The 12,989-nt window shown below is 48.0% G+C and overlaps 1 protein-coding gene across 1 annotated transcript in view; it reads left to right on the top strand.

Moving 5' to 3' along the window:
• The window catches only part of LMX1A (LIM homeobox transcription factor 1 alpha), a 150,722-nt gene extending 142,343 nt beyond the window's left edge, over nt 1–8,379 (top strand). The window contains exons 4-8 of the mRNA XM_060088366.1: nt 103–275; nt 3,216–3,293; nt 4,036–4,105; nt 6,057–6,227; nt 8,219–8,379. Of these exons, the coding sequence (XP_059944349.1) occupies nt 103–275; nt 3,216–3,293; nt 4,036–4,105; nt 6,057–6,227; nt 8,219–8,379 (653 nt within the window). The remainder of the gene's footprint in view (nt 1–102; nt 276–3,215; nt 3,294–4,035; nt 4,106–6,056; nt 6,228–8,218) is intronic.
• Nucleotides 8,380–12,989: the final 4,610 nt, after the last annotated feature.

Here is a 12,989-nt window from a genome sequence, read left to right as displayed (position 1 = left end):
GTCATCCTTGGAACATGGACCCAAGTGTCTTGTTATGGAATAACAGACAACTCCAGGAAGTGGCCTTAAGGGACTCAACATGTTGTTTTTTGCTGCTTTCAGGCAAAAGTGATGATGAAGAAAGTCTTTGCAAGTCAGCCCATGGGGCAGGGAAAGGAGCCGCTGAGGATGGCAAGGACCATAAGCGCCCTAAACGTCCCAGAACCATCTTGACAACCCAACAGAGGAGAGCATTCAAGGCCTCGTTTGAAGTATCCTCCAAGCCGTGCAGGAAGGTATGGTGGTGGGGGCAGGCGGCAGGGAGAAGGGAGGAAAGGGGACGAGGCCCCCTCTTCTCTGTGTGCACCCTGGACTCCTCTGGGGCATCACTGGGCACCTGGGGGTCGGGGTGGGAGATGCTGTTCAGACAGAGTCTGGGCAGGTGGCCTTGAGCCCCGTTGGAGACTCCAGGGATCACTGCAGCTGTGGCCAGGGTCATGGTAGAATCTCCCTGTGCTTTTCGGTATGCATACCCACTCCAACTGGCTACTTGCTCATACCTTTCATTTCATGGAGAGCAATGGGGAGAATAACAATAAGAGGTTCCAGTTGGGATATAGATCGAAATGTTATAACAGAGTAAAAATACAGTGGCTTGTAGCATGTATTCTTTTTCGGTCCAGTTTGTTCTGCTTGAGGTGGTGATTTTGGCATTCATCCGTGTTGTGGTTCATCCATTTTTGTTGTTGCATAGTATTCCATGGATATACCATGGGCTGTTTGACCATTCACCTGTTGGTGGGCGTGTGAGTTGTTTCCAGCTTGGAGCTGTTACAGATAGGACTGCTGTGAACAGTTATGTAAAAAAAAAAAAAAAAAAATACAGTGACTTAATGAGATAGGAGTTTATGTCTCTCTCACATCACAGTCCGGAGATGAGCAATCCAAAACTGGCCGAGAAGCTCTGTTATCCATCACATGGGTCCAAGGGGCTGCTCCAGGTGTCACCATTTTTTCCAGCCACCACCATGGTGGAGAAAGAGAAAGTCAGGGCAAGCAGCTGCCCTTTTAGGGGCATACCCTGGGATTTTTTGCATCACTCTCACTCATGTGTGTTGGCTAGGGTTTAATCCTGTGGTTGTACCACTTGCAAGGGGGACTTGGGAAATTAGTCTATCTGGGTGTCCATATGCCTTGCTAAAACTTGGGGATAACTTTGCTAAGAGGAGGAAGGAGAGAATGGATATTGGAGACAATTAGTAGTCTCTGCCACAAATAGCTGTGTCCGCTTATTAAGTACCCACCATTTATGGACTCCCTGCTGTATGCTGGGTACTGTCCTTTATGCAATAAAAATAAGAAAAGAAAGCTTTCTTGAAATTGAATTGAAATTCATAGAAGAAAGACATTTTCAATTTCTTAGCATCCGTCCCTAGCATCCCAGCCCTTAGCATGCCTCCCTCTCTGTATGAATCGGCTTTTGCTGCAATAACAAACAAAATCTTAGCGGCTCCCAGCAAACATTTATTTCCTGCCCCTGGGCTGTGGGTTGGCTGTAATCCAGCTGGGCTCAGGTTCAGGCCTGCCCCACCGGTCTCTCATTAAAGAGTCCAGGGCAGTAGCCACCTGGGGCACACGGGTCTCATGACGATGGCAGAAAGCAAGAGGCCAAGTCACACCGGGCAGTCCCACTGAATGGCTCTCCTTGAATATCACCCACTTCACATCCACTTACATTCCATGGGCCAAAGCAAGTCATGTGGCTAAGCCACTGTGAGTACAGGGGGAGGCATACACCCCTCCATGGAGGAGGGGCGGGAAGGATGGATATTTGCTGAACGATAATACAGTCTCCCACCACTTCTGCCTTTTGAAAAAAGTTCTCCCACCTGCAGAAGACTCCCTTTCCCTGGCCTCGCTGCCCTCTAAGCTCTGGGAGAAAAGCTGGTAGAAAGTTGAACCAGCCCCAAGGTAGACCTGCACAAGGACCAGTTCCCACTTCCTCATTGGTTTCCTTGTTCTACATGTACTGAACTCCCAGCCTCTGTATGGCCTGTGCCCAGTGCTTGTCCCTGGGCAGCGTCTAGGCCACCAGAGGGGAGGAGATGTGTACACTGGAACACTGGGGAGAAAGCTCTGAGGACCAGAACAGAGGGGCAGCCAGGAGCTGCCAGAAGAGAAAGGTCGCCTCTGTCTGGGGGATCAGGCAAGGCTTTGTGGAACAGGTGGGTTTTGAGCTGGGCCTCTGAAGGCTGGATAGGGTTTCAGCAGGTGGACGTGGGCCCCTGGGCATACTGCTGTTTCAGTTGGTGTTGCAGAAGGATGTGCCTGTAAAATCTTCTCTAATTATCCTGCTTCTCCTAAGCCTCAGCCCCAGTGGCGTGATAAAGATGAGCACTTCCCAAGGCCTCCAGCTTGCTCTACTTATGTGTTTATTCAAGGAGCTCCTACCATCTCATCTCCTCCTCAGAATCTAACCAAGAGGGGGCAGTGTCTCTCAGGACCACTCTTGGGAAATCTGTGCTTCTTCTCCCTTCCCTTCTAGCCACTTTGCCAGCCCCTCACCAAATGCCTGTATAGAGGGCAGATGTTGAAACACGACTCTTCATAATAGGGACCCTGATTGTCCTGTCTCTTCACAGTCCCAGTGCATGTGCCTGCATCAGCGCTGTCTCTCTTGCTCTGTTGGATCCCAGATGGCTCTTGTCTTATTTCCTTTGGGCAGGGCTCACAGTGAATATGAATATTCATGAAACACCCAAAGTGACCTAAAGCTATGAGGGACAAAACCAAAAATTTAAGTCAGTGAATTTAGACAGGAGAAGAGAGCAAGAGAGAACCAGTTGTTTTTGCAAAGTGATTTTCACCCTCAGTTCTCCTTAAGTAGGTTAATGCATATGCCTGGCATACAGCTAAAAACACAACAATAGATTTTGCTAATATCTAAGAACCACCTGAAGGCCTAATTTCCAGAGGAAGAGAAACCCAGGAACACCTCTTGGAATGCACATCAAAATTAATGCTTATTCTTCTCTTCATTTACCTGGGTAAGGACCTTCTCTCCTCCTGAAGGAGAGCTATATTCTTGTGTTTGGGATTTTGCTGAACACTGAACACTCGCCAGCTCCTATGTAAGATGCAGCCTGTTGGCCTCCCCGTGCACCATGTATGGAATGTTCTGCCTTCTACTCTAGGATGCCAATGTTTCTATATTTCTAATGTCCCATTTTTTCAAGGTGAGGGAGACTCTGGCTGCAGAGACAGGGCTGAGCGTCCGTGTCGTTCAGGTGTGGTTCCAGAACCAGAGAGCTAAGGTAATCTGCTTCTTACTTCTGTCTCTGTGGGGCCGGTTTCCTAAAACAATAGTAGGACATTGTTTTTGCCAGCACGTTTTCTAACCTCAACTCATTGGGTAGAATAGTTCTCGTGATTCAAAAATTTTATGCTCAGCGGTCATTTCAGCTATAGCAGCCCTGCAGAAGGGGAGAGATGGGGCGATTGTACTCAAAATGTATGTTAATGTCGCATGGAACCCTAATGTTCCACAGAACACACTTTGAGAAACGTTGGGTTACAATGTTCCTTCCGGGAAGTTTGTGTGTTAACGAGGTGCTTTGGGAGTCAAACTCCTTACCTAGAGGCATACATCTCCTGGTAGGAGTCTCTGCCACCAGGGCCAGCAGATAGGGGCCAGCCTCATCCCACATCATACCCTGTCAGCAGGCCCTTGCTGCACATCTAAGCTGGGCTGAAGACCCTACATCCCCTCACATAAAACTGTCACAACATAAGCACTGAGAGGAAATCCCTCTTCCTGCTAAGACCAGCCACACTGTTGCTTCCCAGCCAGCTGTCTTTCCACGGCTGCGGTGTAAAAAGCCCTCAGCCGCCATGCACCGGGCTCAAGGCGCTGTTCCTGAAGTGTGGCTCCTTTCCTGAGTAAAAGCAGAGGAAGGGGTCCCTCTGCTTTACCCACGAGCCATTTCCCCCTGGCCTAGCCGCAGGAACCTGCTGCAGGCCCCCTGACTTCTAATCCTGTGGTCCTCCCCTCATCAGATGAAGAAGCTGGCCCGGCGGCAGCAGCAGCAACAGCAAGATCAACAGAACACCCAGAGGCTGAGTTCCGGTAAGCTGGAGCCTCTCCCGCCAGGCCTCTCCCGCCAGGGGCCTCCAACCACCCAGCCCTTGGAATGACATTTCTGAGCTCTGTGAAGCCCAGTCCACACCTGCTTGGGAGATGGGACCTTCCAGGGAGGGCCAAACCATGACAACTGTGAGAGGGTTCTGCAGGCCCAGAACTGCGGATTGGAGGTCGCCCTACCCTCATGCAAAGCCCCTTTGCCCGGGCCCTGCTGCAGTGTCAGGGCTCTGTGTCAGGCCTACCTACAGAGTCAAAGACATGCCCAGTTTCTCATCCTGCGTGGCCCTCCTCCTTCCAGGCAACCACGGTCCTAGATCAATAAGAGATGGAACTGGGGCTGGAACCTGTCTCTCTGATTCTGAGTTCCGCTCGGCCACGCTGCCTTAACTCACCCTTACCTCCATGTACCTTCATTTGCTGTTGTTGTTTTCAATAGGGGTGGTGTGGGGATTGGGGAGGGTGTGAAGAGGCACAGGTTGTGGGACCCTTCAAGGAAGTGAAAAGAAAAAAAGCAAGAATAACTATATTAGAACAATCATTCTTAAAGGGATATGCACTGCCCCCTCCCCATCTCAGCTGTCCAGCAGAATTTCCTGAGTGGTCTCTTTGTAACCTAGAGCAGGGATTCTCACCCTTTAACATGCACCTAAATCACCTGGTATTTGGTAATGTATAGATTCTGATTCTTAAGGTCTTGGTGGGCCCAGAGAGTCTGCATTTTTAACAAGCTCTCATTGCTGCCAGCCTTGGACCACACTTGGAAGGCCGTGGAATGTGACATTGGTTGTCTGGCCTCTAAACAGAGCCCCTTGTCCTTGCATGGACCTTACCTTGTGCTTGATACCTGGGCTAGGCTCCAACGAGAATTTGACTCTTGCAGTCAAGGGTTCTTTTTGCTTTTGACCTTCTAGGCCAAACAGAATCTTAATGGCAAGATAGCTGCCCTGGGAGAGAAGTGAAGCAAGGGCACGGGCCCTGGGGCAGGGTGGAGCCGCGAGCTGGTCAGAAGACCTGAATTTGCCCCAGTTCCACCTTCCAATGCTGTTTGGAGATCTGGGACCTGTCTTTCTGTCTCTTTGCACCTCAGGCTTGCATTTCTAGGGTAGGGTAATGGGGCCTGCTAGTCCTATATCGCACAGTGCTGTGCACCTCAGAGAGGGTCACAGATGTGAGAGGGCTTTAGGAGGAGCCATGTAAGTTGACTCCATATAGGTCAACACACTCAAAGGGAGGAGAACTCATGAAGGCATTATGAGAACACAAACTCCTAGTGCTTGGAACTTTGAAGAATTCTATGGGCAGCTCCTAGGGTAGACTTAAGAAGGTGGCAGATTGAGTCCCTGAGAGTTAATGGAACTGTGTTCAGAGAACCACAGCAGGATGTGGAGGCAGGAACGGAGTCCTCCTTTTCTCATAAAATTCTGTACACGAGTGTAGCGAGTTGTCATTCCAAAGCACATACACACGATCTCATGGAGTCTTCGTATCAGCTACACGAGGTCCGCTGGGCCAGTGTCATGAACCCCACTTGATAGACGGACTCCTAGTGGCATAATGCTGGAAGGATCTTTAGATGCATCCACTCCATTGGCTGCCAAGCCTGTGTGTAGCATCAAACGCCTTTGTTTTAATGATGTAGTTCAAGGAAGCTCTCCAAGTACAACACCCACCATGCCTATCCTTCAAGGCAATCCCTGATGGCCCTTGGTAGGGCACAGACTGGGAACCACTGATGTCACTTCAACCCTTCCGTTCTATAAATGAGGAAACCAAGATCCAGGAAGTAAAATGATGTAGCCATGGTCACACAACTTGTGTGGTCACAAGCCAGTGGGGCATGTGAAGTTCAGAGCTTGTTCTGTGGTCCTCTCTCCCTCCCAGCGTGTGATGCTGGGCTGCACATGGAGAATGATCTGCCTTCTTCTTTGTCCCACAGCTCAGACAAATGGTGGCGGGAGCTCTGGGATGGAAGGGATCATGAACCCCTACACTGCTCTGCCCACCCCACAGCAGCTTCTGGCCATCGAGCAGAGCGTCTACAGCTCAGATCCCTTCCGACAGGGTCTCACCCCACCCCAGATGCCTGGAGACCACATGCACCCCTATGGTAAGAGGGACTCAAGCCGCGCAGAGACCTCACATGACTTGGTTGCGTGAGTTTTTCATCCCCGCCCAGACACCTCTACACAGTTCCTAGATACTCATTAAAGTTCCAGAGCAGAATAAGTGTCCCACAAAATACTGCTAGAATCACCTAACTGACGGCTCCAGAAGAAAGACCAGCACACATACACATTAATCATGCTTCCATTTATGCTCCTATTCAAAGCTTCTTTTTTTTTTTCCCCAAAGCTTCTTATTTGTTAGTTTGAATAGGAGGTTGTGTTTTCATTGTAGACCTGTTTGTTGGGATTGAACTTCCCAAGTCTTTCATTTCATGCCAGGTACCACACTTACATGTTCATAAGCATTATCAGCAGTGATATAGGCAGAGGCCTTAATTATGCAAACTCTCACATAAGAAAAAAATATATTGAAAAGCACAGAAAACAGATGTTTGAAATGGACTCTCCTATTATGGATACTAGTAGGTGTTCTAATGTAATTCCTGAAACATAAACTGACTTGTGAAGTGAAAAGTATCTCCTCCCAGTCTCACCCCAGCCAAAACGGAGCTGCTTTAAACGCAGGGAATGGGGACAACTGAGACTCCCCCATTTTCCCAGTTTGCTGCTTAAGCTGAGGTACAGAAGCTGGGGCCTGGGCACCCTGATGGGATGGGCAAGCTCTGGAGTGGAAGGCTGAAGTTCAATCTCAGTGCCAAACATAGGCCACTGCATTTTTATACAGAGAAGGTAAGTGGCCTATGTAATACATTCATCTGTACTGTGAAATCTGCAATTGTTAACCCTGATAGCTAAAAATAACATTTTATTCCGCAAGCCTTCAAAACATTAGTATCAGAGATATATGCCTCAGTGCACAGATTATCAACTTCTTTTTTGCCTTCATTAAAAAAAAATTATCTATAATGTTAAAATCAGCCCTATCTTCCCATGTGATGCATTCAGCAAACACTTATTAAGATCCAGCCATTTGCAGGAACGTCATTGACCAACCTCATTCATTCATACATATATATATATATATATATATATATATATATATATATATATACGCTCCAGTGACGGCCATCCTCTTTGCTCCCTTAGAAGACTCATGTAAGGTCTGTACCTGTCTTCACCACTATGCAAAAACAGGGCAAATGACTTTTTGGGTTTTTTTGCAAATTCTTACATTTTCAGAATCCTAGGGGTCTTGTTACATAAAGGACTCCTGTGATGAATCCTTCAGTAAAATGAATAATTAAAGCCACATGACAATTTTTATAAACTGCAGTTTTCATCTTTCCTATTTACTTGAAGTAGAGGTGAAACGTACATCCTCAAGGTTCCGGTCACAGTGGTCCCCCAGCTGTTGCTCAGTTTGCCCTCCTGTTTTTTTTTTTTTTTTTTTGGTCAGAGATGTAAATTAGTTGAGTCTGGGCACCTAACCTCCCTTTCCTTTGCAGTACAAATTTGGGGAAACAGCCGGCACTCAGTATACTTGTGCTATCTGAAAGGACAGGTGTTACCACCGGAGGTTTCGTGTGCATCATTCTCAGAGCTGATGTTTGTTTTCTTACCATCCCTCCTTCAAGAACCATTTTTGTGGCCAGAGTCCTCCAGAAGCCCTTGCCCCTGTCTCTCCAGCCTGTGGTGCTATGTCTTGCCCACTCCCCACCCTCACTGTCTAGACATTCTGACATTTGCTTATGCTGCACTCAATTTAGCACTTTGTTATATCCTAGTTCATATTATTTTCAGTTGTTGCACTTTAGACGTGAGCCCCCCTAAGGAGATCTTTTGTGGACAGGGATTATGCCCCCTCCTACTCTTCTATGTAGCTCTACCCTCCCCCACCCCCTCCCCAGCACCCAGTAGAAAGCGCCCCCTGGGGGACGTGCTCAGACCACGCTGGTGAATTCAACTGAATTTCCCAGCACTGAATGGGTCCCTTCTTCCAGACCCTCATGCCAGTGTTTCCTTTCCATTTCAGGTGCTGAGCCCCTTTTCCACGACCTGGATAGTGATGACACCTCTCTCAGTAACCTGGGTGACTGCTTCCTAGCAACCTCAGAAGCCGGGCCCCTGCAGTCCAGAGTGGGAAACCCCATTGACCACCTGTACTCCATGCAGAATTCTTACTTCACCTCTTGAGTTCACCCCTCGAGTTCTCCGGCTAGGCTCCCATTCTGGAACAACCCCATTACATGAGGGGTCAGCTGGCTTTAGGATGGGGAGGCAGGGAAGAGGTGGGTTGGGGAGGGAGTTGTGTCCGGGATGCTGTTGTATAATGATATGGTGTAGCTCGGCATTTCCAAAGACTGAATACATTACGGATTGCATAGTTTAATGTTTCTAATAAGAGTCTTAGTGTTAGGTATGAAGATGTGTTTATCGTTAAGGACAGGGATTTTAAATATAGGCATTTTCTTGCAAACTAGATACCTAGAGAGCCCTAACAACTTCCCACCATTTTTGGGGAAGCTCTTTTCAAGAGGTGCATATGTCTACCCATCCACACACCCACAGACAGACAGACAGACAGGTAGATAGATGTGTGCGTGAGTGTGTAACCTTTCATACTTTATCATCAAAGTTTATTCCTAATTATAACAGACACCAACTGTACAGCAAAAGTAACTTTATTTTCAGTGTGAACTATATTTAAGGAAATGCTTGATGCACTTAAGTTATAAAATGAGATAATTTACTTTTATAAACTTTATTTTGAGTTTGAAGAGACTTGTGGGCAGGGCAGAGAGCGCTGCTCCACCGAGGCCCCGTAGCTTTGAGTGCTTGAGTTAATTCTGTTTTCAGAGAGTGTCACTGAGGTCTGGAGAGCAACTCTGTGTGGCTGACAGTATTCACTGGTGGATTCTTGACTTGCTCTGTTTGAGGTGGAATCACTGGGCTTGGGTGGGACAGAACAATCCCTGATCATGTCCTTAGAAAAGTTAAAGCCTAGATTCTTCGGCTTTCTTTGAAATTCAGACATGTGGCTGATGGGCAGCACTGGGAAAGTCAATTCTGCTCTTGAACTTCACCATCTGCAAGTGTGAGACGAGGCTGATAGTATGTACCTACCTCACTGGGGACGCTGAGGCTTCCTTCAACCCCAGGACACATGAGCAGGGCTGAGACTAATATCTGATATTTGCTTAAAATACAACCAGACCAGCCACTTGGCAAAGGAGGATACCTGGGGCTGCAGAGCAGGAACCTGAGGGCAACTCTGCCTGCCACGGTCCCTTCTGCAAAGCCTGTGCTGCAGATACCGGCTCAGGGCAGCTTGGGGGGATGCCAGAGGCCTTCGATGGGAAGGAGGCTGTAATGGATGGGTTGGACAGGGCATCATCATGCTCTAGAGCAGGGGCTGGCAAACCACAGCCTGCAGGCCTGTGTTTTATGGCCTGCCTCCTAAGAAGATTTTTTACATTTTTAAAGGGTTGTAAAAAGCAAAGAGGAGAAGAATATGCAACAGACTGTATGTGGACCAGAAAGCCTGAAATAGTTACTATCTGTCCTGTCTGGCTCTTTTCATAAGAACTTTGTTGACTCATGTTCCAGACGCTCTGTTTGCTAACAACCTCTTGGAGTTTGCAGAGGCGGAGGGGGTCCAGTTGGAAAGCCAGGGCTCCTCCTTCCGGCTCACTTTCCGGGCCGCTGAGCACAGAAGACCCAGCTGCCATTGTACACAGGGACAGTTCCACACCCTGTCCTCCAATTGTGGTGCTAAGATGGGCTACTTCTGTGATAGGAGGCCTCCTGAGAAACCAGATGGGGAAGACGGAGGACTCCTCCAAGAGAGGCTGGGACAGGTTTGGCCTCACTCCTAGAGATGTCACCAGTCATCAGAGCTTCGGACACAGCTACTTGTCCCCATCATTCTCTGCACGGCCAGAGGGAACATGCCCCCTTATGGTAGAGTTGATGTTGTGTGATTTTTGTGCTCTTTTTTATAATTTATGCAAACCACCCAGAAACCCAAACCAGTCTGTTGAGTAAAAATCATGCAGATGCTATATGGCTCCGCAGGCTTCCGTGGTGAGGATCAGTTGGAGAAAAGTAGCAGATATTTTGTGAGGGAAAATGAATAGAGATCCTATTCCACTCCTTAATGGCATACCAAGATGAAATTAAAAACCTCTTACAAACGAGCTGGTGTTTATTCAGGGGCAGGGGTGATGGGCTGGGGCCTGGGGGACCAGGATGTTTTGTCAACAGTGGGGGAAGCTTTGCATGAAGGGAAAGTGTGACTAAGTGACGACAGCAAAACAGAAGGAGAAAGCAGCTTTTACCCTCCTGCCAAGATGGACTCAGAGACCTCACTCCTTACAGACACCCCTCCAGAAGGAGGCACTGCCAACACTCCATCCTCCCCGGCAAGTTCACTCAAGGCAGAGCAGCTGTGATACGCATTGTGGGAGCATTTACTTGGAAATCAGAGCAGAGTCATGGGGCAGGAGAAAGATTCTTCATGCAGGACTGAAGGCAGATGCCTTGCCAGGGACAGGGTCAGAGCAACAGACAGTGTGGCTCCCCTGATAGATTCTCCCAACACTCTCAACAAGTTTAAATGTGATGTATGGATAGGCAAAGATTATGCTTATGGAGAAAAGAAGTCAGGAGACAGTGTGACTGGAAGACCAGAAGACATACGCAGAGGGGAGGCACCATTGTTCTGCATGTTCTCTCACCCGCCTGCAATTGTTCAGCCCTTCCACCCCTGTCCCTGGCTCATCCACCCCATGGTAGAAGCTGGCTCTTCTTCTCACGAGGGCCTGGAAGGAGAGAGATGTGGGCAGGTTGGAACCCACTTAGGAGGCTTCTATCTCAGACCTCCACTAGGCCAGCCCTGGTTTCATCTCCAGCTTTCCAGACAGAGCTTAGGGATGAGACCTTCACCCCTCATATTTGCCTACTTGACAACTACTTATCCTTTAGCACCAGCCTAGACTTGGCCTTCTCAAAGGAGTCTGCAGGGCTGGATTAAGTACCTGTGTGGAGGAAATGAGCTAATGCTACCTTCTGTGATCACCCCTCCCAATTTTATAATAGCTCCAACACAAGAGAAATTTCTATTTTTGCTCATATGAAAAGCCTGGGAGGGAGTGCGTGTGAGAAGGGCACCTTTCTTCCATCCAAGATTTCACTGGGGAATGGTTGTTTCCATTCTTCTTTTCTCTCCCCTTCCAGCTGAAAGTGGGTGTGTCTAGATCCAAATCCAGCTCGTCCCCTTACTAACTGCATGGCTTTGGGCAAGTTACTTTCCCTTGCTGAGCCTCTGACTCCTCATCCAAAGGACAGGCAGGGTCCTTGTCACTAGCTACCTCAGAGGGGTGATGAGGATGAGTGAGAAAACACATGCAAAGCACTTAGCCTTGCACTGGGCACATGGTGAGTGCCCCGTGTGTTAGCTGCTGTGCCAGGGACCAGACTCTGCTCTCGGGGTTTGGTCACTGATGAAAGCCTTCTGGGAGTCTCAGACCACATTTGAGGAAGAAGAAGAATACATCCAGTTTCACTTGAGAGGGAGGCTCCTAGTCAAGCCTCACTGGAGCTCCTTTAAATCTCAGTGTGGGTCTTCTATAGCCTGACTTACAGTTGTCGGGGACTGGTTTGTTGTTTTGTTTTTTAGAAGCATGAGGATAAAATTCCAATTCCAAAGACACATTAAGAACTCTGACCTGCAAGGAGAAGCAGTCAGGTCATAGGTGATTTGTCCAGCCATCTGTCCTCTGGGGCCTTAGACATTAGGGCTGAGATGAGAGTGAGAGACCACAGCCACAGTCTGAATAAGAGAGTTCTGAGTTGACCTAGCATGAGTGAAAATGGGAAGAAAGTGGAATGAATTTGTCAATTCCAAACTCAAAGACAAAATAAATTTTTAACTGAACTTCCAGTAAAATCAAAGTACTTCTCTCCTTCTCTCCCCTTTCCCATCTCCTCACATACAAATCCATTCAGTCAATCCAAGTTGACCTGCGAACTGACATGATTTCACTAGAATAAAAGCCAAGTTAATACCTTGTTTTCCTGCATCCCTTTGTTTTCCATGTTGCAACATTCTGTTCAATGACAAAAAGGGGAGAGCTATCTTTAGGGCTCAAAAAAAAAGGCCTTGAGACATTTATGCTAAAAATACAGTCCCTCTACACATGGATGATGTGGACAATTGGCAACTCCCTAACCTTGAAGTTTATGCCATATTTGAAGTTCCCTAAATAACCTTGAGCAGGGCTCTGAGGCTCCATTTCTTCATCTGTAAAATAGTGCCAGTGACACTTGCCTGTCTTACAGGTTGGTCACGGTGAGCATCAAAGGAAGTAATTACGAAAGCTCTTTGTAGACCACAGTGCTGTAAAAACAGGAGGGCTTCTTAGTATCTTGTCTCAGGAGGCACCTGCAGATGGACCACTTGGGGATCATGGCATCCAGGGGAGCAGTGCTCCTGCTTGTGTGGATGCTCCCAGCAGAGGTGGCCTGGTAGGAAATCAGGATGATGTTATCAGGACAGTGAATGGAGGATCAGAGTGAGAATATCTTATTTCCTCTCTCAGAAGCTGTGGATTACTTCTGCCACTGCCTGATGGGTCTTCTCCCCTCCAGGGGTGGATTCTGGAAAAAAAACACAAAAAAACAAAAAACTAGGGTGGCCCAGCCCCTAATGGATGGTGCATTAACTAATCTGTCACTATTTTTAATCTCCCCCCCATCACCCCATGTGCCTAGGATGGGAAAAGTGGAACCTGCCCCTGATTTGT

The sequence above is a fragment of the Mesoplodon densirostris genome, chromosome 2, assembly GCF_025265405.1.
Source record: "Mesoplodon densirostris isolate mMesDen1 chromosome 2, mMesDen1 primary haplotype, whole genome shotgun sequence".
In the NCBI taxonomy this organism is placed as follows: Eukaryota; Metazoa; Chordata; class Mammalia; order Artiodactyla; family Ziphiidae; genus Mesoplodon; species Mesoplodon densirostris.
This window is presented reverse-complemented; position numbering and strand designations above follow the sequence as displayed.